The following is a 22,530-nucleotide window of genomic DNA, read 5'->3' on the forward strand; positions in this document are numbered from 1 at the left end:
GTTTTGAAAACACCTTTAAATACGACATAACGAAAGTCTAAATAAAATAAATAAACGTTTAAGTTAAAAACAACATATCCTAGCCTAAGTCTAAGAAAATAAATACGATTACCCTATGTATGTGTCATGGTCTCGACGAGTTGTGATGTCGTCATCAGCCGTACAGGAATGTCTACAAAAAATGTAGTAGCACATGGTTTGAGTATTTAAAGAAATACTCTGTAAATGATTCCACTATTAGGGGTTAAATATAAGAACATGCGAATGTATGGTTTCAATCCATTTTCCTACGGTATTATCCTAACGGGTTACATGGATGTGTACCATATACTCTACACACAGTCCAAACGTGCGAGTATGGACTCACAAGTCAGTCCGCACACCGTTAGACCACTTTCCTTGTTGGACGAGCATACTCCTGGGAGCTCCTTAGGTTGGACATCTGTCACGACAACATTTGGCTAAACATAATGATCGTTCTCCTGCCTGACCGATAAACATAATGATTGTTTTTTTTTGCTTGGTCCTCGCAACATTGTGATAATCATAATGATTGTTTTTCTGCCTTCTAACGTACGTGGCCGTACTATTGTAAAGGTAAATGATATCCCCCAATGCATGAACACACAATAATACATAAGTTCTCAACACTTTTTCATTTCATTATCATTTAGTATAACCTCGTTAGCGTTCCGTACATATCATATCATTTTTTATATTATTTCACATATCGTTTATCATATCATCTATTCATATCTTTCATACGTCGGGGTTGTATTACAGGCTAGTTTATCGTTTTGCGTGTCAATCATATCATTCAAATTACATAAATATATTATATCATAACATTCCAAGCTTTTCGACAGAATAATTTTCATCATATTATACCATAAATATCGCATCACAATATATCATAAACATGTCAACATATCACATTTCTCGTATCATAACATATTTCATATCATATCACAATATATATATATATCCGTAATTCACATGTCGTATCATAATCATATCGTAAATATTTCGTGGTCATATCGTTCCCTAACTTATCATAGTCTTAACATTCTTATACCCATCACAGTCATATTGTTATAGAAACATACCCTAGCGCTATCGTTCTATCAATCTATTATAATCTTATCTCTTTCTACCCATAACCTAACCATATTCTTTTATCAATCTATTGTGACCATATTGTTTTTATCGATCTCTCATATCCACAGCACTTCGATACGTAACCTAATCTTAACGTTTCGTGAACATATCTTCTCCTATCATTACATTACGCTTAGTGCACCTTTCTTGTATCCTATCTCAAACATATAATCGAACCCGTACTGTAAATGTTGTCATACAATTCACATATTATAACATATACATATTATATCATAAGCATATCGATCCATAAATAATTCACACATATCAACATATATTATATATGACACGTGCAGAATCTCAAGACACATGTCAACATCAAATATAACCAATAGCAAGACCACTTACTTGATTAACTTAAGCTGGTGTCGCCAATTTGTTCTTAATAAAATTTCGATTTTGTCATTTGCATCCAAGTCAACCTATGTGAACTCATGACATCAATTTCAAGTTCAATTCTTTATATTTTATAATGCTCTAGGGTTGGACTTCACGCGAGCATCAAAGACTATATAATTATTTTCATGCAAACCATTTAATACCTTTAATATTTTCTAAATATTCTCTTTTGTTTTATTGTGTTTTCCTCGGTTTCTTTTCTTTTTTCTTTCCTTTGATTCTTTTAGCCTTCTTTCAGTATTTTCTTGATTCTATTAACCGTTATATTTTTTTGTTTTTAATTTAATCGATTCATTTGGCTATTCTTTTACTATAATTTATATAAAATTATTGACAACTCAAGTACGATGAGTGGTGTGTTTTAAATGGCTGGATGGATATTCGAGAGTTGGATTATGCACCTATTATACGGAACGTATGTCGTAAATGGTTGCATGAATACAAAAGAGTTCGATATTCGAAAGAACCCAAATGGATGTTCGAAGGTTTAGCATGGACACGGGAGAGTTTGATGCTCTCGACTTCGATTTAGCTATCTCATAGAGGAAATTAGTAATTAGTTAAAACTAAACTCATGTACCGTACGTGTAGTCGAATACTTAACTTCGAGCACAGCACATGAGCTAAACAACCCAAAATCGAGATAACGCCATAATTTTGATGTGGGGGAGAGTGGAGGAGGGATTTTGGGGCGCCTCGGGTTTTTTTTATGCATTTATTTTTTTAAAATAGATGCAAACATAAGCATTAAAAACACCCTAAAATTGTAGCTCAATGTAACGTTTCAGGTCTAAGATGTGAAATTCGAATTTAGCACCTAATTTAGTGGTCTCGATATTCCATCGCATTCCCCGAGACATGAGCACAGTACCTACTTGTCTTGAAATTACTTCTAAGAGTGAAGACTACTATCCCGACAAACTAACACGGGTCGTGTTTTGTTCTCACTTATATGCTTCTTAATAAGTTTTGATTCTTGTAAGTTTTCCTTAACTATCATATCCTTAGAATTACTCTTATTTGAATGTGGTCTCAGTTCATTCATATAACCTTCATTTACTTGGATGCCACAAATAAAGTCATCTCTAATCCCCTCACTGAAAAACTGTTGAGTTCGGTGTCGGAAGCTCAACAGAAAACTGAAATACGTTAGCGAATTCGTAAAACAAAATAGCAAACTCTAATCAAGAGCTAAGGAACTCGGGATTAGATCTCTCAAATTGATTGATTTTTGCTTCTTTTTATCTGCTTATCCTTTTACGAATTTCGGGATGATTAAACCTAGTAGGACACATGGTGACATCCTGTTGGTCGTGTGACACTGTTAGATTGTCATATGATAACTCATTTAATGAATTTTTCTTCTCACGTGTGAGCCGTCATGCAAACTTTGCTCCGTTGAATGCTCGATCCATTTTCAGTGAATCTAGTTCTCTAAATCGAACGAAGGAGGCTTATTCTGTAAAAAAAATTAACGGGAGAGTTATCAATTCCCGACCCACCATTTAGATTTCTACTACGCAATTTTCGACCTAATTCTTTGGACTTTCGACATATGACCTAGCTTGCAAAACTAGAATTACTCGATCAAATGACCGTGATGAAGACGGGAATTGTCATTTTAAGGTCATTTAATTAATTAACAAAATTTGGGGATAATATTAATTTGTAGCAAGTTTCAAATTTAATAATATATAATGTTTTGTTTAATTTAATAATTAATATTTTAAAAATAATTTTATAATAATAATAATAATTTATTTATTTTGAAGCATCAAGTGAGATAGGGCCAAAATGGTATTTTCGAAAAGTATAAGGGTAAAATCGTCATTTTAAGGTCATTTAATTAATTAACAAAATTTGGGGATAATATTAATTTGTAGGAAGTTACAAATTTTATAATTTAATTAATATATAATGTTTTGTTTAATTTAATAATTAATATTTTTTAAAATAATTTTATAATAATAATAATTTATTTATTTTGAAGCATCAAGTGAGGTAGGGGCAAAATGGTATTTTCGAAAAGTATAAGGGTAAAATTGACATTAATAAAAAGAATAATGGCTAAAACCTAAACAATAGACAGACTTCTTCCTCCTGTGGCCGATTAGGGTTTTTATCCACCCTCCTTCTCGAAGCCATCTACTCTCTGAATCCTCAGTGTAATCAAGCACAAGCAACTCTACAATGGCGGATTACGATCTAACTCCACGAATTGCGCCGAATCTGGACCGCCATCTTGTTTTCCCTCTCCTTGAGTTTCTTCAAGAGAGGCAGCTTTACCCCGACGAGCAGATCCTCAAGGCCAAGATCGAACTTCTCAACAAAACCAACATGGTTGATTACGCCATGGACATCCATAAGTCGCTGTACCACACTGACGATGTTCCTCAAGGCATGGACAATTCTTGGTTTTGATTTGATTGCTTATGGGTTTCTTTTTTTTTGTTATTTTTTTAATTATTGATGTGTGTTGGGTCTAAATTTGTGATGGGATTGGCGCAGATATGGTGGACAGGAGGGCGGAAGTCGTGGGGAGGCTTAAAGCTTTGGAGGAGTCTGCTGCGCCGCTTGTTACTTTTCTGCAGAATCCTGCTGCTGTTCAGGAATTGAGGGCTGATAAGCAGTACAATCTTCAAATGCTTAATGATCGTTATCAGGTTGAGTTTATGGTCTTAGATTTACATGTGCTTTATTTACCATAAACAACGCTAATTTCTTTGTTCCTGCTCGAGTTGGTTTGTTCTTTGGGGCATAGGGAGCTTTGATGCTGATATGCCATGATTTTGTACAATTTCTTTGCTTCTTTTGTGTAAAATTCTTATTATATTTGATTCAGTTGGGGTTTCTTTAATTTCCATCTAATATTGATAGCTATTATTGATTTTCTGTAGAACCCTAATTCCAGATTGGTCCATATCAAATAGAAGTATTATATCAATATGCCATGATTCTTTACAATTTCTTTGCTCCTTTTGTGTAAAACTCTTATTATATTTGTTTCAGTTGGGGTTTCTTTAATTTCCATCTAATATTGATAGCTATTATTGATTTTCTGTAGAACCCTAATTCCAGATTGGTCCAGATAAAATAGAAGTATTATATCAATATGCCATGATTCTTTACAATTTCTTTGCTCCTTTTGTGTAAAACTCTTATTATATTTGTTTCAGTTGGGGTTTCTTTAATTTTCCATCTAATATTGTCAATGATTATTGATTTATCGTTTTGGGTTTCATAAAACCCTAATTCCAGATTGGTCCAGATCAAATAGAAGCTCTATATCAATATGCCAAATTTCAGTTCGAGTGCGGGAACTACTCTGGTGCTGCTGACTATCTCTATCAGTACAGAGCTTTGTGCACAAACAGTGAAAGAAGCCTGAGTGCTCTATGGGGAAAATGGGCAGCTGAGATTTTAATGCAGAACTGGGATACTGCTGTTGAAGAGCTTAATCGTTTGAAGGAAATTATCGACTCTAAGGTGGTGTGGCCTATCTAGTTTCTTCCTTTTTTTTGTACAATAATATGTCATCACGTTACTGACTTTTTTTCTGGTAATGTCTATTTAAGAATTTCTCGTCGCATATGAATCAAGTGCAAAGCAGAATATGGTTGATGCATTGGAGCCTCTTCATTTTTTTCAATCATGACAATGGAAGAACACAGATAATTGACCTTTTTAATCAAGATAAGTAAGTATACTAAATTTGGCCTTTTTTCACTACGTTTTACTGATACCGCATGGAGATGTCCCATACGTCCTCCATTATCATGTTGTTTCCCTGTTGTAATGTTCGATGATTTTGTAATCTAGTCTTGTAGAGATGAGTTAAGAATAGAGGATGCATGGAGATGAGTTAATTCAGGCCTTTCCATGTTTTAATGAGCTGGTAATTTTCTTATCTGTAGGTATTTAAGTGCCATTCAAACCAATGCTCCCCATCTATTACGCTATTTGGCCACTGCATTCATCGTTAACAAAAGGCGGAGGCCACAGTTCAAAGATTTTATCAAGGTTATTCAGCAAGAACAGAATTCCTATAAGGATCCCATCACAGAGTTTTTGACTTGTGTCTATGTCAATTATGATTTTGATGGGGCACAAAAAAAGATGAGAGAGTGTGAAGAAGTAAGTTTCCTGCTTCTCTTTTTCACTAGGAATTAGGGAGTTATATGCTAATTTACGATGGTGCTTTTTTGTTCATTGTTTTCATGGTGGGGTTTTGCATCTGTTTGGATGGTTCGGTTATTAAGTCCTATTCTAGCTGGCCGTGAACGATAAATGTAATCAATTTTTAGATTTTCCCCTGTTATCAAGTCATAATTAACTTACTTTTCCTCAATGTAGGTTATATTGAATGACCCTTTCCTAGGAAAGAGGCTTGAAGAGGGAAACCTTTCTACCGTTCCTTTGAGGGATGAGTTCTTGGAAAATGCTCGCCTTTTCATCTTTGAGACTTACTGCAGAATACATCAGCGCATTGACATGAGGTGCATATTCATTCTCTTTTTAAATTTATTTTATACTTCTCTTTCCATATTTTAAGTTATCCCTTGCTTGCATATTTTCTGTCATTGTGAGTTATCTTGTTTCATTTCGTTATTATAAATGACATGCTGGTAACTTGTGGCAGTGTCCTTGCCGAGAAGTTGAACTTAAATTACGAGGAAGCGGAGCAGTGGATTGTTAATCTTGTTCGGACCTCAAAGCTTGATGCCAAGATTGATTCCAAGACGGGAACGGTTATAATGGAACCAAACCAGCCCAACGTGTAAGTATATTTCCCGATTGTAGATTTTTACATCAGCAAAACCATTTCTCAGCCTTCCCGAGCGTGCCCTATATATGCGTTGCAAATTTTGTCGATGAACTTTCTTGGTTGTCTTTGAACTTTAAAGTGTCTAGTTGGGTCTGTACGCTTAGTGTACAATAGATCGAATAGACAGACGGTAATAAAATTTGAGATATAGTGCATATTCTCGTTTCGATTAGCTCTGTTCGTTAAATTTTTGCCTCCTGAAGTGTAAAACCTTTGAATCAATTATTGGTGTGCTTGGTTTCAGATATGAAGAACTGATAGATCACACCAAATCATTATCTGGGCGTACCTACAAGTTAGTCACTCAACTTCTAGAGCATGCACAGGCTCAAGCAACCAGATAAATTTTGGATATTTGGCCTTTTTTCTTTGTTATATTTTCTGAACCTCTCATCTGACAAACAAACAGCAGAGATCTGAGCAACATTTTCCATATTTGATTCCTTATTTCTAAGGAAATGATATGTAACTTTTCATAATTTTTGTCAATTTATGTTTAAGTGTAGAATTATGAATTTGATTATCTTGTTCATTATCTTGTCAATTATTTTTTTTCTTTTTTTTTTCCGAGAGTAATTTGAAAATTAGACAATTATCAGGATAGAACTTTCAAAATAGCAATTTTATTTTCTTTAAAATAACCATTTTCGTCTTTCCTTTTATTTTGTCATCAGATTCTGTTCTTGGGTTAAATGTAGGTTTTCAATATGGGAAAATTTATAGTAACGCTATCAAGTTGAGTATTTTTCGTGAGCAATAAGGTAATATTCAAATTAAATGTAGAGTTCACGCTAAACAAAATGATCAAAATAAAACAATAAAACGTTCAATAAAAAAAAGTCAAAACATTAGTTTTGGATAGAAACCGTTAGTTCTTAGTTTCCTAATTTCGGATAGAAACTACATAGAAACTACCAGTAGTGCTTAGTTTCCTCTTGAACTACTTTCCTCTTGAACTTTTAGTAGTGTTTAATGTTATTTCATTAATACCCGTCAGTGCTGTATTTAAAAAAATATTCATAAAACTTTAAAAGTAACAAATGAACGAAAATTATATGACATCTCGTAGATTATGTACAAACGTTTTAATGCTACTTTGAAAATTTTCCAGAATATTTTGAAATATTATACTAACCGTTAAAGGTACTTTAGAATTTTTTTTAAAAGGTTATATTTTAAAAGTAGTTTTGAATTTTTTTTAAAAGGTTATATTTTAAAAGTGATAGTATTTTTAAAATAAAGTAGTAATGGTTTCCATGGTAAAGAATGATATTATTGAAAGTTTATTGACACTATAAAAAATTATAAATATAGAAGAATTAGGTTAGAATTTTGAAAATTTGAGAAGTAATTATAGATGAATTAATATGAATGAATTTTACCAAACGTATCATATAGAGTTTAAGACAAATCTGAAAAAGACCCCAAAAAAATCATCATAAATTTTAGAAACAAAATTGTTATGAATACAATATAAGAACAACTGAGAAGACTATACCCCACTAATTAGCCTCAGCTCAGGCGTTGAAATGCAGAAAAAAAAAAAAAAAAATTTCAACCTTCTTCTGTGGTTAGCTTTTGATGATCTTCCCAGCTTGCTTGGCCTTCTCTCTCCCTCTCTCTTATTCTTCCCTTTCCATGATGATGACAATGAAGTTTTGTACAAACCTGGTCGCTCTCCGTTTACCATCGAGATTGCGAACTTCCCCACGACTTCCAGTTGTTCTGGTACTTTCGTCCATTGGCGCTTCTCTCAAATGGCTCAAATGGAGAGCAGCCATGGGCATTGGAGGAAGATCTTCTATTGTTGCTGCTTCCTCTGTTGCTTTCCTTTGCAGTTTTTCTTATTTCCTCTTCAAGATCGTAATGTGATCTCTGTGAAGAAGGAAACAGTGTCAGTATAGATTCAAAGTAGATAATATAAACAACCTAACACTAAATTACGATCTTTAGTTGAACATTTTCTTGGATATGGAACTAACATGGCAGCAACAAACTAGCCCCACTACAAAAATGATAGAACAATAAATCCAATTCTAACCATCCAAGCTTACTGCTAGCAGATATTGTCCTCTTTGGGCTTTCTTTTTTTGGACTTCTCCTCAAGGTTTCAAAAACACGTATGCTAGGGAGAGGTTTCTACACCCTTATAAAGAATGTTTCGTTCCCCTTTCCAATCGATGTGGGATCTCACAATCTAAAGGGGTCTAGCGTCCTTGCTGACACTCAATTCCTCTCTCCAATCGATGTGGGATCTCACAATCTACCCCCCTTCGGAGCTTAACGTCCTCACTAGCACACCTCCCGGTGTCCACCCCCCCTTTGGGGCTTAGCATCCTTGATGGCAACCGCTGACTTTGATACCATTTGTAACAGTCCAAACCCACTAGCAAATATTGGGCTTTCCCTTTCGGGCTTCCCCTCAAGGTTTTTAAATCAAGGTTTTTAAAATGCGTCTGCTAGGGAGAGGCTTCCAGACCCTTGTAAATAATGTTTCACTCCCCTCTCCAACCGATATGAGATCTCACAATCCACCCCCTTTGGGGCCTAGTGTCCTCGCTGGCACTCATTCCTCTCTCCAATCAATGTGGGATCTCACAATCCACCCTCCTTCGGAGTCCAGCGTCCTCATTGGCACACCGCCTAGTGTCCACCCCCTTTGAGACTCAGCGTCCTTGCTGGCACACCGTCTGGTGTCTGACTCTGATACCATTTGTAACAACTCAAGCCCACTATAACAGATATTGTCCTCTTTGGGCTTCCCCTTTCGGACTTCACACCACCCTTATAAGAATGTTTTGTTCCCCCTCTCAAACCGATGTGGAATCTCACACTCTCCCCTCCTAACTCCCTCTCAGTTTTACCAAAGACAAGGCTGGTGGTAAAACCTACACAATTCTCTCTTTCTCTCACTCAGCCATGACAAGAGTGAGTCCTTCACCCTAGTCCGTGACTGCCATGAAACCGATAAACATGGAGGGAGGAAAAAAGTGGCACTAGTATTTAGTTTTGAAGACATCAATGTCCAGAAGCAAACAGCTATGTGGCTCAAGCAGTAGTTTGTATATATATTGAGTAAAGTGAAACAAAGAGGCTGGAGTTCAATGTATTGGTTATTCTTCAAAATTCAACAAAGTTCAATTCAAGATGAACTACCAACGAGCATACACACGAAATTACTCGAGTTTTAGATACGAAGTTACAAACCTTACTGGAGTCTGAGAGCACAGCATACGCCTCTCCAATGAGCTTAAAAAGCCTGTCAGAATCCCTATAAACATCCTGGGAGATTTCTTTCCAGAGTCGTCCATCATGACTGCTGTCACCTCTTGCTAAGAACAGACCAGCCTGAACTCCAACAAACAATGGGCAAAGTGGTATCATAAAACGAGTTACAAGGCCTATAGTGTATCAACGCAAATAAATTACAGGCATAAACACTTCCAAACCTTGTCAGGATGATGCTTGAGGGCTGCTTTACGATACGCCTTTTTAATGTCCGATACAGAGTCAGTTGGTTTAACTCCCCTGACATAAAATTTTTGAAACTGGATCAGATACTAACATTCCTATTAGGAAATTACGTCTATAAAGGTTCAAGGAATTTTATAAATACTATCGATCAGAAAATTGAAGTATCAGCCAAAGCTAAAACTTACAAGATAAGGTAAAAATCCAAGGAAACTTCTTTCTTAGCGGCTTCTTCCATTAAAGGCTTATTCCTACGAGCTTTCTTCAACTCGACACTACCCGCCTGTCTACTAGGCGTGACCTTGTCATCAGATTGATTTTCAACAATGAAAATAAATTTCTTGAGATCACTAGCTGCTTGACCATAATCTCTGATCATCTCATGGAAATTTGCCCTTCTAGAAAATGCCTGCACAAGAAAGCATTAATCAATTTTTACCAGAACCAATATATTAGAAATAAAACAGATCTCTATAGAAGGCAGGAAGAGGAAGCCTCCACCCACTAGCCACCCACAACAGAGCATTAGTTCAACAACAGAGTTAAACATCATCTCCGTGTTCCGATGAAATTCTTATCGGACATCCCATTAAATATCATGCTAGCTCAGAGAAACATCACAACATCTCTAAGAATTTGGTCAGGTAAACCTATCACTACAACCTTACAGGCGAAGGTAGCTCCTGAAGGACTAAGGTCTCTATGCTACCTTTTGACTATTTATGCCCAACTTATTGATTCCATTCTTGTGACTAACAAGGTGGTCGATGACTGCAATAGAAGAAATCATGAAGGTATTGTGTTCAAATTGGATTTGGATAAAGCTTATAGCAGATTTTCTTGGTCTTTCAAAGATGTTCTCTAGGCTAAAGCGTTAGGCGGTAAATGGAGGAACTAGATTTATGCTGCATCTCTTGCCTTCATTAATCAATTCTTCTAAATATGAGATGAAGGAAAAAGTCCTCACTACCAAGGCTGACACAAGGCAACTCGGTTTCCCTATTTCTCTTTCTAATTGTTGCAGGCTATTTGAGTACAGAAAGCAAGGTGTTGGAAATGCCCACATAACATTTGAGCATATTACTTTAGCTGAAAAGTATACCCAGGAGCATCCAAACCTTAAAAGCCTAGATTGCGCAACAATTTTTTTGCTAAATAAACATTAAAAAAAAAAAGCACACGAGAAATGTCCTACCGTGCCCGTAAACACAATATAAAGCACATGGTGTACCATTAAATGTCAACAGTCAACCAATCTCTTCCACCAATACTAAGTTTAAGTGAACAAGAAACAATTTAAATTCAACAATCAAGCTCCATGCAACAGCATATTCCACTAGCATATAAAAGCCTACCTTCGAGTATTTTTCATCAAGGACAATGGCCAGATTACAATCAGCTATGGCATCAGCAATCTGACCCAAAGCTTGGTATGCTGCGGCACGATTACATAAACAAACTGCAGTGAAATATCTGGATTGAACATTAATAGATAATGCAGCTGTATAATGCTCCACTGCTTCAGCGTATTTCCCTGATCGAAATGCTTCATTCCCTGCACTCTGTTATTTAAGACCATGTATGCATCAAGTGGAAGATTATAACTTATAAACTCATGCGTACACAAATTACATAGATAAAGGTTGCATCAAAGGATTATTAACTCTGGTTAAACTTGAAAGTTTCTGGTTATTCAATATCAATGCTTTCAGTTTCAATTTGAAGAAGCAGCGTGAATTCCCAAACCCTAAGGAATTGACGAACAGCGATCATAATACAGCAGATGGAACAGGAAACTACTTCTCACATTGTAATATTTCTCCAACAACTGGCAAATGTTTATCCCATAAAAAAACTTGAAACAATTACATTCACAGAGAACAACCCTTTATGAATAATTTGGATTATGAACTCAAATTAAAAATACTAAGGTGATAGAACAAACATTTTCCTTTTCTCAGGAAATAAAAAAATTGATAGGTGGTATGACATTACCAAAAAGAACAAAAAAAAAAAAAAAAAAAAAAAAAACAGAGAGCCAAAACCCAAATTTGAAAAGATTACAACCCTCCAATTGGTACAAAGATTAACGGAGGTTCTATACTTACTTTCTGACAAAAGATTCCAACAGAAAGAACCTCATCGGTAAGTTAAATTCAGCTTACTATGCTGAAGGGGAGGACAGAATCAATTGGTCCCTCGAGGATCTGGAAAGTACTCAACTAGGTCTGCCTTCCTAAATCTTGTTAAAATCCCCACAAAGGCAAAAAACCCTTTGACAAGGCAGGTGTGGAAAAGTAAATCTTCCTCTGGTCAATGACTTTAGAAGCTTGAAGAACACTGATGACATGCTCCAAAGAAAATATAGAACTGAGTGCCTCACCCCGTGAGGTTGTAGACTCTGAGACTTTAGATCATTCATTCCTTCGTTGCACAATTGGGCCTAAAACTTGGAATATCATTCTCGTGAGGTTCGGGATCGAAACTTGTATTCCAAAAATGGTGGAGCATTGGCTCTTTTTGAAGGGCTAAGCGGGAGGAATTTGAAAGGCAAAGCTAGAAAGTTTGGGAATTGTGCAACTAGAGCGTTATTATTGTACATTTGGAAGGAAAGGAATGATAAATCCTTTGAAGATAAGTTTCATTTTGATTCATTTTGTAACATTGTCCAAAATACAGCTTCTTGGTGGGCCTCTTAACATTCCAAAGGTTGCAAAAGTTTTAGTTGCTACTTTATGTTTTAGTAATCCTCGATATCAGGTCACTGCTATGGTCTTCTGCCGCATTCTTTGTTTTGGTATGATATTCTGCTTTCCGTTAAGATTTTTTTCTCTTCTGTTGAGCATTGTACTGACTATAAATATAGTCATTTTTCACCTAATAAAGTACTGAATTTCCTTCCTTCTGCAAACTTATCCCAAATCCCCGACTCAACTACTTCATTAAATTTTGTCTCTTTCAGCTGCAGCCAAAGATGACTACGGAAGGCAACTTTATTCAACCAGCAATACCAAAATTTGTTGGTCACTACGATCATTGGAGTATGTTAATGGAGAACTTTCTTCGCTCTAAAGAATATTGGCAAATAGTTGAGTTTGGGATTTCTGCTGTAGTAGAAGATGATGATTGCTGATTACTCATATGAACATAAGAAGGAGGTAGCATATCAGAAATTGAAAGACTAAAGAGCTAAGAACTACCTTTTCTAGGCCATTGATTGCTCAATTCTGGAGACTATTTTGGATAAAGAAACTTCGAAAAGAATTTGGGATTCAATGAAGAAAAAATTCCAAGGAAATACAAAAGTGAAACGAGCACAACTATAGGCTCTGCGCAAGGACTTTGAGACCCTTCATATGAAGGAAGGTGAGACTGTTTTTGTTTTCTTTTCTCGTACTCTCACAATTGCTAATAAAATGCGTTTTCATGGTGAAAAGATGAGTGATGTTAGCATTATTGAGAAAATTCTGCGCTTCGTGACTTCAAAGTTTGATTACGTGGCTTGCTCCATTGAAGAATCCAACGATTTGGACATCATGACCATTGATGAATTACAGAGTAGTCTGCTGGTTCATGAACAACGTATGCAAAGACATACTGTGGAAGAGCAGGCATTGAAGATCACTCTTGACAGCAATACAGGGAGAACAAATCGTGAAGGTGGCACATTTCGAGGGAGAGGATGAGGACGTCAGAGGCCAGGTTTTAACAAAACTCTTCTTAAGTGTTTTTATTGTCATGACCTTGATCATTTTCAATATGAATATCCCAAGAAGAATAAGGGAAAGGAATCACAAGCTCATTTTGCTGAAATGTCTGAACCGCTGCTTCTCATGGCATATGTTGAAGAGATGGTAGAACAAAAGGAGGACTCAGCAGGTTGTTTGTCTGAAATTGAAGCTCCAAAAGTTGTAACAACAAAAGAATTGCTTCTTATGACAGAAAACGCAACAATCGAAACCGCATGGTTCTTAGATTCAGGCTGCAACAACCACATGGGAGGATATAAAGAATTCTTCTCAGAACTAGAGGAAGGATTTCACAAGTCTGTAAAGCTAGGTGACAACTCCAGCATTGGTGTGACATTGGTGTGACAGGAAAAGGATGCATTCAGCTCCAAGATAATAACGTCTCCCAGGTTATCACAAAGGTATTTTATGTTCCTTAATTGAAAAATAACATCTTGAGCATCGGTCAACTGCAAGTGAATCACTTTCCTCCTCTCTTCTTTTCTTCATTCCATGCATTCCTCTTTCAATAAAAGAAGTCAAAAAGAGAATCTAACGCTAACATCTAATTGAAGACTTTCAACGCTCATGCTATTTGAAAGAGCTTTCAACATAGAGTGGAGACTCCATAACGTACACAAAGAGTAACTGATCAATGAATATCGTCTTTATTCTTGTCGGATATCATATTTCGTGATAACAGGTGTAAGGTGTATCACCCCAAGAGAGGTCTTATCACTGAGACAAAGCATGTCTATAAATAGAATGTTTATCCTTCTTGCCAAGATTCAATCTCAGAATGGAACAATGTTTTCACACTCCTACACACAATTGGAGGGGGTGTAATCTTCTGAGCAAAATTCAAAGAGGCTTTTGCTGAGGCGTACTACCCAAAGGACGTTCAAATCCGCAAACATCAAGAGTTCACCCATCTGAGTCAGAGGGGGCGTTCGGTCACTGCGTACGCCAGGGAGTTTTCCAGGCAAAAATGCTTCGCCCCAAAATTGGTGGACACTAACTACAGGACAGCTCGACGGTTTGTGTTGGGGTTAGACAGGAAGATCTGCAATACTGTTGAGGTGATAGCGCCTACTACTTATGTTGCCGCCCTGAGAGCGACAAGGGCCATGGAGGGAACCGATTCACTAGGGGGGCCAGCAAAGAAGGGAAAGCAGATCAGACGACAAGCTCAAGTGTAACGAGTGTGGGAAAAATCATTGGGGTCAGTGTTTGGCTCGCTCTGGAGCCTGCTTTCGATGTGGGAAGGAGAGTCACTTAGCCAAGGACTCTCCGGGAGGTCGCACCAGTGATGCCGGAAGGCCCCACTCAGAACCGTCCTCCAGCAAGGGCTTATGTCTCTACCAGCAAAGATATAGAAAACCCTAATGCGGGGGTGACAGGTACACTATCAGTTCTTGGTCACCTTGCTTTGACATTGTTTGACTCAGGATCTATGCATTCTTTTATTTCTACTGTTTTTTGTTAGTCAAGCAAAAATTGTGTTAGAACCCTTGTTACATGATTTCTTAGTAGGCACCCCAACAGGAGTGGATATGATTGCTGCTTATAGGGTAAAAAATGGTCATGTAATAGTGTCAGGGGTTAATTTAGAGGTAGATTGGTAGTTGATATGACCGTATATGATGTAATTTTGGGATGGATTGGTTAGCAAAAATTATGCTAGCATAGACTGTTACAAGAAAGAAGGGAGCTTTATGCCACCGTCCAAGACCAGATTCAAATTCAAGGGCACTGAGTCCGGATACTATGCCAAAGGTGATATCAATGATGAAAGCAAAGAAGCTGGTCCATGTCGTTATTTTCAAAGTTCATGTTTTGAACTACTTATGTAAGACCATATCGTCATTTTCAAAGTTATTCTATATGAGCTTCCACATTATGTCTTATGCATGCAAGATACATCACTAATTAGGTTAAGAAAAATTAGTGACGTTACATTAATAGTTCTAAGCAAATATAGGAAAATCAGGAAAGAGAAAAAATTGAATTCACAGTGTCAAAATAGTTACATACCTTACAACGCAGAAGTGCACGTATTGTGTCCGCTAATGCAAATGATGATTCCAAACTTTTGCTTCTAGACCTGCATGAAAAATATTAGCACCAAGATCAAACAACTAAAAGAAATGAAGATCCTAATTGATTTAAAAGTACTCAAGAAGGTACTTGTGTCTCACTTTTCTTCATTAAACTTCTCTTGCTCAATTTTCCCGACTGTATCGAGAGCATCCTCAAATTTTCCAAGAAAGAAAAGAGCTTTGGTTATCAAGCACCATCTCCACAACCTAGCGAGTGAAGGACTTTGACATCTAGAAACATCTGTTTCAACAATAACACTTTCTGCAATACAATTTTTCTCCGCAAAACAAAGACTCTGCTCACACAGCCTAATTGCCTCTTCATACCTCTGGAGCTGCAGGAGAAGATCCAATGAAACATATAGACAAAAATGAGATCAAAGTTGAGAAATAAAAGACCACAGTTGTCTAGAAAAGAACGAACCATCCATAACATAAATAATGAGACGTTTCCAAAAGGGAAAAGATCATACTCGATTGTACGTAAAAACTAAGTTGAAATGATACAAACCATAATGAGTACTTCGGCTTTCATTTCATGTAATTTTTCTGAATACAGACTGATGGATAAAGCCTCAGCAATCAAATCCAGGGCACTGAGAGCTGCATCTTCAGTTTTTTGTTCCATAAGTTCAGAAGAACGCCTTGTACATTCGGCAGCTTTCTGCAGAAAAAAAGTGCCAAACGATCATCAGAATACAGCTGAGAACTCTGTTCACATGAACAAACAGCAGACTGAGAACGAGGGCGATTACAAGGATGTGATGGAAAATTATACATCCACTATCCATGATGATGTGGAAAGATACTTGCCTATCCAAAAGTTAGAATGTAGGATTAGTCATTTTTGTATTTCTTTTAACTCTCATTTGATGCCTATAGAACACAGATATACACCCCAGTAACCACAAAAATATAAAAAGTATGATGCCAATAGAACAGTTCAGAATCAATGAAAATATAGGTTTCCAATAAAAATATGTAGAAACCTAAGATAAAATTATCATATTTAGTTCCCTTGTAAAGAGATTTTCCCAACGAATGAAGAAAGCACCATAAAATTCTAGACCAGTGTGAGAATCCCACATTGGTTGGGGACACAATCCCACGTTGGTTGGGAAGGAGAACAAAACACCCTTTATAAGATTGTGGAAACCTTTCCCTAGCAGACGTGTTTTAAAGCCTTGAGGGAAAGCCCGTAAGGGAAAGCCCGTAAGGGAAAGCCCAAAGAGGACAATATATACTAGCGGTGGGCCTGAGCCATTACAAATGGTATCAGAGCCAAACACCGGACTATGTGCCAGCGAGGAGGTTGTTCCCCGAAGGGGGTAGACACGAGGTGGTATGCCAGTAAGAACGCTGAGCCCCGAAGGGGGGTAGATTTGGTGGGGTCCCACATTGATTGGAGAAAGGAACGAGTGCCAGCGAGGACGCTGAGCCCCGATGGGGGGTGGATTGTGAGAATCCCACATTGGTTGGGGACATAATCCCACAATGGTTGGGGAGGAGAACGAAACACCTTTTATAAGGTTGTGGAAACCTTTCCCTAGCAAACGCGTTTTAAAGCCTTGAGGGGAAGCCCAAAGAAGACAATATCTGCTAGCAGTGGGCTTGGGCCGTTACATCCAGACATAACAAATACATCAATTTGGTAGCAGATATTCTAGTTGTGGTGTCCACATTTCATATTGCAGTTCAATCATATGATGTCAGCTTATATTAGTAAGTTATAAGAAAAGATTAATATATTTTAACAAAGCGAAATGTATCTTCAACTTCTCTCCCATCTATATTTCCCAACTTTCTTCTCTTCTTTTTTTTTTTTTTTTTTTTTTTTTTTTTGTGTTAAAGTGAGTCATTAAAATGTAATCTCCATATAGAACCTTCATTAATTTTTTATTCTAAAAACTTCAAATTACTCATATATTGGTGGGTGCCAACTGTGACCAAAAATATCAAGTAACAACTTACACCAGCGCCCATAAGTTGAAGTAGAAAAAATGTAGTACATACCTGAGCCTTTTGGAGGCCATCAGCAGCTTCAATTACCATCCTCCGATCTAAACATATACCCTCTCTAGACTCTAAGCACTTGCTGAAATACTGTAATGCATTCTCAATTTTCCCAAGAAGAAGATGACAACTGTAACGGGAGGGAAGATCTTTAGAACATAAATATAGATGAGTATCAATAGATAAGACAATGCAGATTGTATCAAATTGAAATAAAGAATAGTACCAGTGATCATCGATTAGATCGCTCAGTCATAGTGTAACTATTAAGTGCATTTTTAACTATTAAGCATAAATATTACATTGCTCATCCTCCGATCTAAACATACACCATTCCTAGATTCTAAGTACTTGCTGGAATACTGTAATGCATTTTCAATTACCCCAAGAAGAGGATGGCAACCGTAAAGGGAAATCTTTAGAACATAAGAATAGATGAGTATCAATTGAAAAGGCAATGCAGATTGTATTGAATTGATACATAAATAAAGAATTCTACCAGTGATAATTGATTAGACTGCTCAGTCATAGTATAACCATTAAGTGCATTTCTCATGATTTGATGGGAATTTTTTTTTTCTCTTCGCTAGATGCTCAAAGAAATATATCTAAATAAAACAGGAAGTATATTAAAGCAACTTCGTAATAAAGTTTGTAGAAATAATTAATTTCCATAGGCAATAATTACAAGAAAACCAAGACCAATTTGGAACCTCGAGATAATTAACGACCATAAGAAGACATGCTAGTAAATGAAGATCCTCAGGCATGCAAACATGTACTAAGTTGAGATTCCTTGTATAATTTAAAAAAGAAACATACAAGTAAAACATATGATCATAGATTGCTTTTTTGCATAAATTGTTAGAATAAATTTATAACTATACCCTAAAATCACAAATAAAATCCTTACTTTGCAGCCCTGACTTGAACTTTGAGAAAGTTCGGATCTAGTTCAGTAGCCATCCCACAATCTTCCAAAGCTTCCCTAATCTTTCCAAGTGACATTCGTGTGGCTGCACGATTGCTGTAGCAGAGCATGAGGGAGTTAAGGCATGATGTCGATCCTTCATTAGGTGGGACAGAGTCTATCCCCTGCGTATACAGATCCTCAGCTTTTGAGAGTTCCCCATTTTTGTACGCCTGGTTTCCTCTATCACAGGGTCAAAGAATTTTTTTTTGATATCAGCTATATAACATGGAACTAAATCACGTGATTAAAATCAGTAAGAAAAACTATGCTAAAACTGGTCTTTCTGGAAAATACCTGAGCCGCCACTTCTCACATGTCTCTTGAATTGCAGTCGCGAAAGAATACCCTTGATTAGGCTTTTCTTCTGCTTTCGATTTACTTGAAGCCTCTGAATGCAAAGAAGAGTTGCCAATGGATGAAAAATCAAGAGGTAGTCCTAACTTAATATCTGGACTTGGGGAGATGACAAATGCATTGTGATTGGACTTCTTCTTATTTCTCTTTCTGTGCCGGCTCTTTGTTTCTGATAAACTAGCTTGGATGGCAGAAGAAGCAGAAAATGTAAAACTTTTGCCATTGCTTTCTAGTGTATCTGAGCTCACGTTGAAAGCCGCTGTAGGTTCTGTACAAACCCCACCATCAAAACCTCTGATACGGCACTGCTCGGTTTTGAGACTAGAGCAGACTGTTTCATTTCTAGAATCAAAACCTTCAAAGCTATGAACAGAGTTCCCATCTCTATGATGCCCAAAACTTCCCACGCTAGGATCACTATATTTCCAAATACCATTATGTGCATCTGTTACTTTTCTTCCAGTTAAAAGAACATCATTTTCATTGGTACAGACTGTAGAATCTGTTGTCCAAGGTACATAACTATGGACTGGGTCGGAGGATTCACCGGGCATATCTCTTGAATAATGATCAACAGACATAGTTTCCTGATAGGGGGAGAAATCCATAGGTGTGCAAGATCCAGGAGAGTCCAGATTAATTTGGGAGCTGTCATCGTCCTTTGACACTCTATCTTGCAATTTAGCTTGACTCAGATTTCCCCTTGCTTTCTTTTTCTTAGTTTTGTTCAGTTTACTCTTAATACTCGATACTGAATTCCTATTGAGGTCTGAGAACAGATTTTCTTTGAAAGAAGAAGGGTCCCAATGTGGAATTTTAAATTCCCCGGACGTAAAATCATTTTCGGTATCTAAAGAACCGTGTTCATCATTTTTTCCAACTTCACCCAAATGAACTTGTGGATTATCATTTGATTGACATTGAAAGTTAGCTGATGAGAATGATGATGTTGTTGAGGCCATTTGTACATGTAAAGTATCATTTACACAGGGTTTAGGAAACTGACACCCACCACAACCTACAAAGCATCCTGACAGAAAATTAAATGGCTCAGCGCTAGAACAACTCTCAAAAGCAGAAGGAAATTCACAACCACTTTGAAATTCAGTTTTGCACTTACCACTACGTTCAGGATTATCCTCAAAGGTCTTACCAGTAGAGCCTGCCAGACCTTCTGAAGAGCCAGATGGCTTGTCACAATCATTAGAGCTGGAAGAGGTCTCAGCAAAGGTAGCATTTAAACACTCGGGTTTTTTACATCCACTAATACTCCCAGAATCATTGATGTTCAGATTCTTCATCTCATCCGGTAGTGTAAATAGTGTCTTTGGCCTCCCTTTCATTGCTTTATTTAAGCTGGAACTCCCGAATATAAATACATCTTTACCAAGATCTTCCTTGAGGGTCCTACCCTCTTCACAACCGAAGTTAACATTACTTGCTTCCGCATTCGGAAACGCTGCTGAGCTTTCTGCTTTCATATCGACTCCGAAATCAGGAACAGAACTTCCTACATTACTTGTTGCATCAAACCAACTGTCGCCAAAAACAAACTTCGAATCAAAAGATTTAGTTAAATAATCATCATTTTTAGTTTTGAGATTGCTACAACTCTCAGTACCCGCCTTCCCCACGGATTTATCAAGTTCTTCCTCTTCTGTATTAACCGTGGATGCCAGATCAATCGTCTCCGTATTGTTATTCGTGGCAGGATTCGTTACAGAATCCATTTTCATTCTACCACCACCGGAGTCGAGCGTCCCAGCATTCATGAAATTCTCCCATTTCCACTCTGCTTTCATCTTCACCCCATCGTCCGCTACAAGGTTCTCACAATTCACACTAGACTGTTCACATTTGTTGTCTGAAGTTTCTGAACTCGAAGCACAGTTGCTCAGTTTAGCACCAAATACAAACCCTTCATTCTCGACCTTCCCAGAAGCCAATTTCTTATGCAAATCATCGTTGGACACCGTATTCCCAGAATTCGAATCGCCATCCCGATTCGCTCCAAACACAAAACCACCGTCAAATTTCTTAGCATCACCTAAAAACACAAACTCATCATTCGAACTAACCTCGCAAGAACCAACTTTCGACCTCGCATGCTGCGACGCAACCCGTTTCCTGACCTTCGTAAGTCTCGGCCGCGATCGAGCCACACGTTGAGAATCAGAAACAAACTTCAAATCGAGTCCACTCGGATCACTAGCGCTAAATGAGTTCACTCTCTGCTGGTCACCCTGTAAATCACCGGTACAAAAACCGGGGAAACCAAACGACGTATCGAATCGATGGGGGTTAAGCTCAGTGTTTTGGAGCGTGGCTGACGAGCATTCGACTGGTGGGGATATCGCCGGAGATCGTAATTCCACCGCCGGCGGCGACATTTAAGGAAGGAAAGAAATCCCCCGATGTAAATAAAACGAAGGTTTTAGATCAAAATTAGGGTTTAAAGCAAATGGGTATTTGGAAACGAATCTTATTCCGATTGGGATCGCGTGGTTTAGGGTTTTTGCTGAGAAGAAGAAACGGATTCAGAGAGACGAACTGAAAATCTAAACTTACAGATTTGATTTATTGATTTCTTGTACACAGTAAAGCAAAGAGACGTGAAATTGGGACACGTGAAATCAAGAAAGAACCAAAAGAAATGGAGAAGTTCAAAGGTTCGGGGAAGGTATTGCTTAAACGGCTACTTTTATTGAATAATAACTATTTATTTAATTAAATCATTTGTAATTTTAATTAACTTAAATTAATAAAAATATAATTTTTAAATTTCAAAAATATTTTTAAACTTTTAAAAAATTTGAGTATTTTTTTTAATTTAATGGTCCAGATAGACCGAGGAAAATGATAAAATAATAGGAGAAGCATCTGACTCCTTCATGCAGGCCCCACTTGGCTCAGGGGGATATAGCTCGGTTGGTAGAGCTCCGCTCTTGCAATTGGGTCATTGCGATTACAAGTTGGATGTCTAATTGTCCCGGAAGTAATGATAATATCTTGTACCTGAACTGATGGCTCACTTTTTCTGGGGAAGAGGACTGAAACATGCCACTGAAAGATTCTACTGAAATAAAGATGGGTTGTCAAGAATGTAGAGGAGGTAGGATTGGCAGTTGGTTAGACCTAGTATGGATCGTACATGAACGGTAGTTGGAGTCGGCGGCTCGTTTTGGTTATTTTACAACAATTTAATATTTTTTTTTACCGAACACTATCGATTAACTTTGTGTGGTTTAAAATGAAATTTATCAAACACTAAACTCTTGCAATAAAAAAAATAAATAATAATAATAATAATTTTGAGGATAGAAATTAAATCTTTCGACTTTAAAATAGTAATTAGTGTTATAAACTCCAAAGCTATGCTCTAATTGATATAAATTTTTTTCTTCTTTTCTCGATAATCGAAGAAGTGGAGGCATATCGGTGAGCGGTGTGAGGAGTCACGATACAATTTGAGATATGGGTTAAGGTTTTTAGTTAAGTTGGGCCGAGAGT

General features: G+C 37.1%; 2 protein-coding genes across 3 annotated transcripts; one reads left to right on the forward strand and one right to left on the reverse strand.

Annotated features, from left to right (window-relative positions):
* The first annotated feature begins 3,641 nt into the window (after nt 1-3,641).
* Nucleotides 3,642-6,905, forward strand: LOC111804170 (eukaryotic translation initiation factor 3 subunit E). The gene is made up of 8 exons (XM_023688883.1): nt 3,642-3,955; nt 4,066-4,220; nt 4,816-5,043; nt 5,133-5,254; nt 5,472-5,691; nt 5,911-6,053; nt 6,197-6,334; nt 6,627-6,905. The coding sequence occupies exons 1-8, from the start codon at nt 3,748-3,750 to the stop codon at nt 6,724-6,726; spliced, it is 1,314 nt and encodes a 437-aa protein (XP_023544651.1). The 5' UTR covers nt 3,642-3,747; the 3' UTR covers nt 6,727-6,905.
* An 890-nt stretch (nt 6,906-7,795) lies between these two features.
* Nucleotides 7,796-21,676, reverse strand: TPR15 (Heat shock protein DnaJ with tetratricopeptide repeat-containing protein). 2 transcript variants are annotated; one of them, XM_023688565.2, is made up of 12 exons: nt 20,141-21,676; nt 18,961-20,050; nt 18,607-18,846; nt 17,694-17,823; nt 16,192-16,344; nt 15,780-16,015; nt 15,616-15,685; nt 11,209-11,415; nt 10,042-10,262; nt 9,832-9,910; nt 9,590-9,730; nt 7,796-8,257 (listed from the first exon to the last, which is right to left on the reverse strand). In XM_023688565.2, exons 1-12 carry the CDS (start codon nt 21,408-21,410, stop codon nt 8,066-8,068), a joined length of 4,029 nt encoding a protein of 1,342 aa, XP_023544333.2. In that variant the 5' UTR covers nt 21,411-21,676; the 3' UTR covers nt 7,796-8,065. The 2 variants fall into 2 exon arrangements, with proteins under 2 accessions (XP_023544333.2, XP_086983821.1); XM_087127695.1 differs by having other exon boundaries at nt 18,961-21,676.
* Nucleotides 21,677-22,530: the final 854 nt, after the last annotated feature.

Source organism: Cucurbita pepo, chromosome 10 (genome assembly GCF_057944985.1).
Source record: "Cucurbita pepo subsp. pepo isolate OVF chromosome 10, ASM5794498v1, whole genome shotgun sequence".
In the NCBI taxonomy this organism is placed as follows: domain Eukaryota; kingdom Viridiplantae; phylum Streptophyta; class Magnoliopsida; order Cucurbitales; family Cucurbitaceae; genus Cucurbita; species Cucurbita pepo.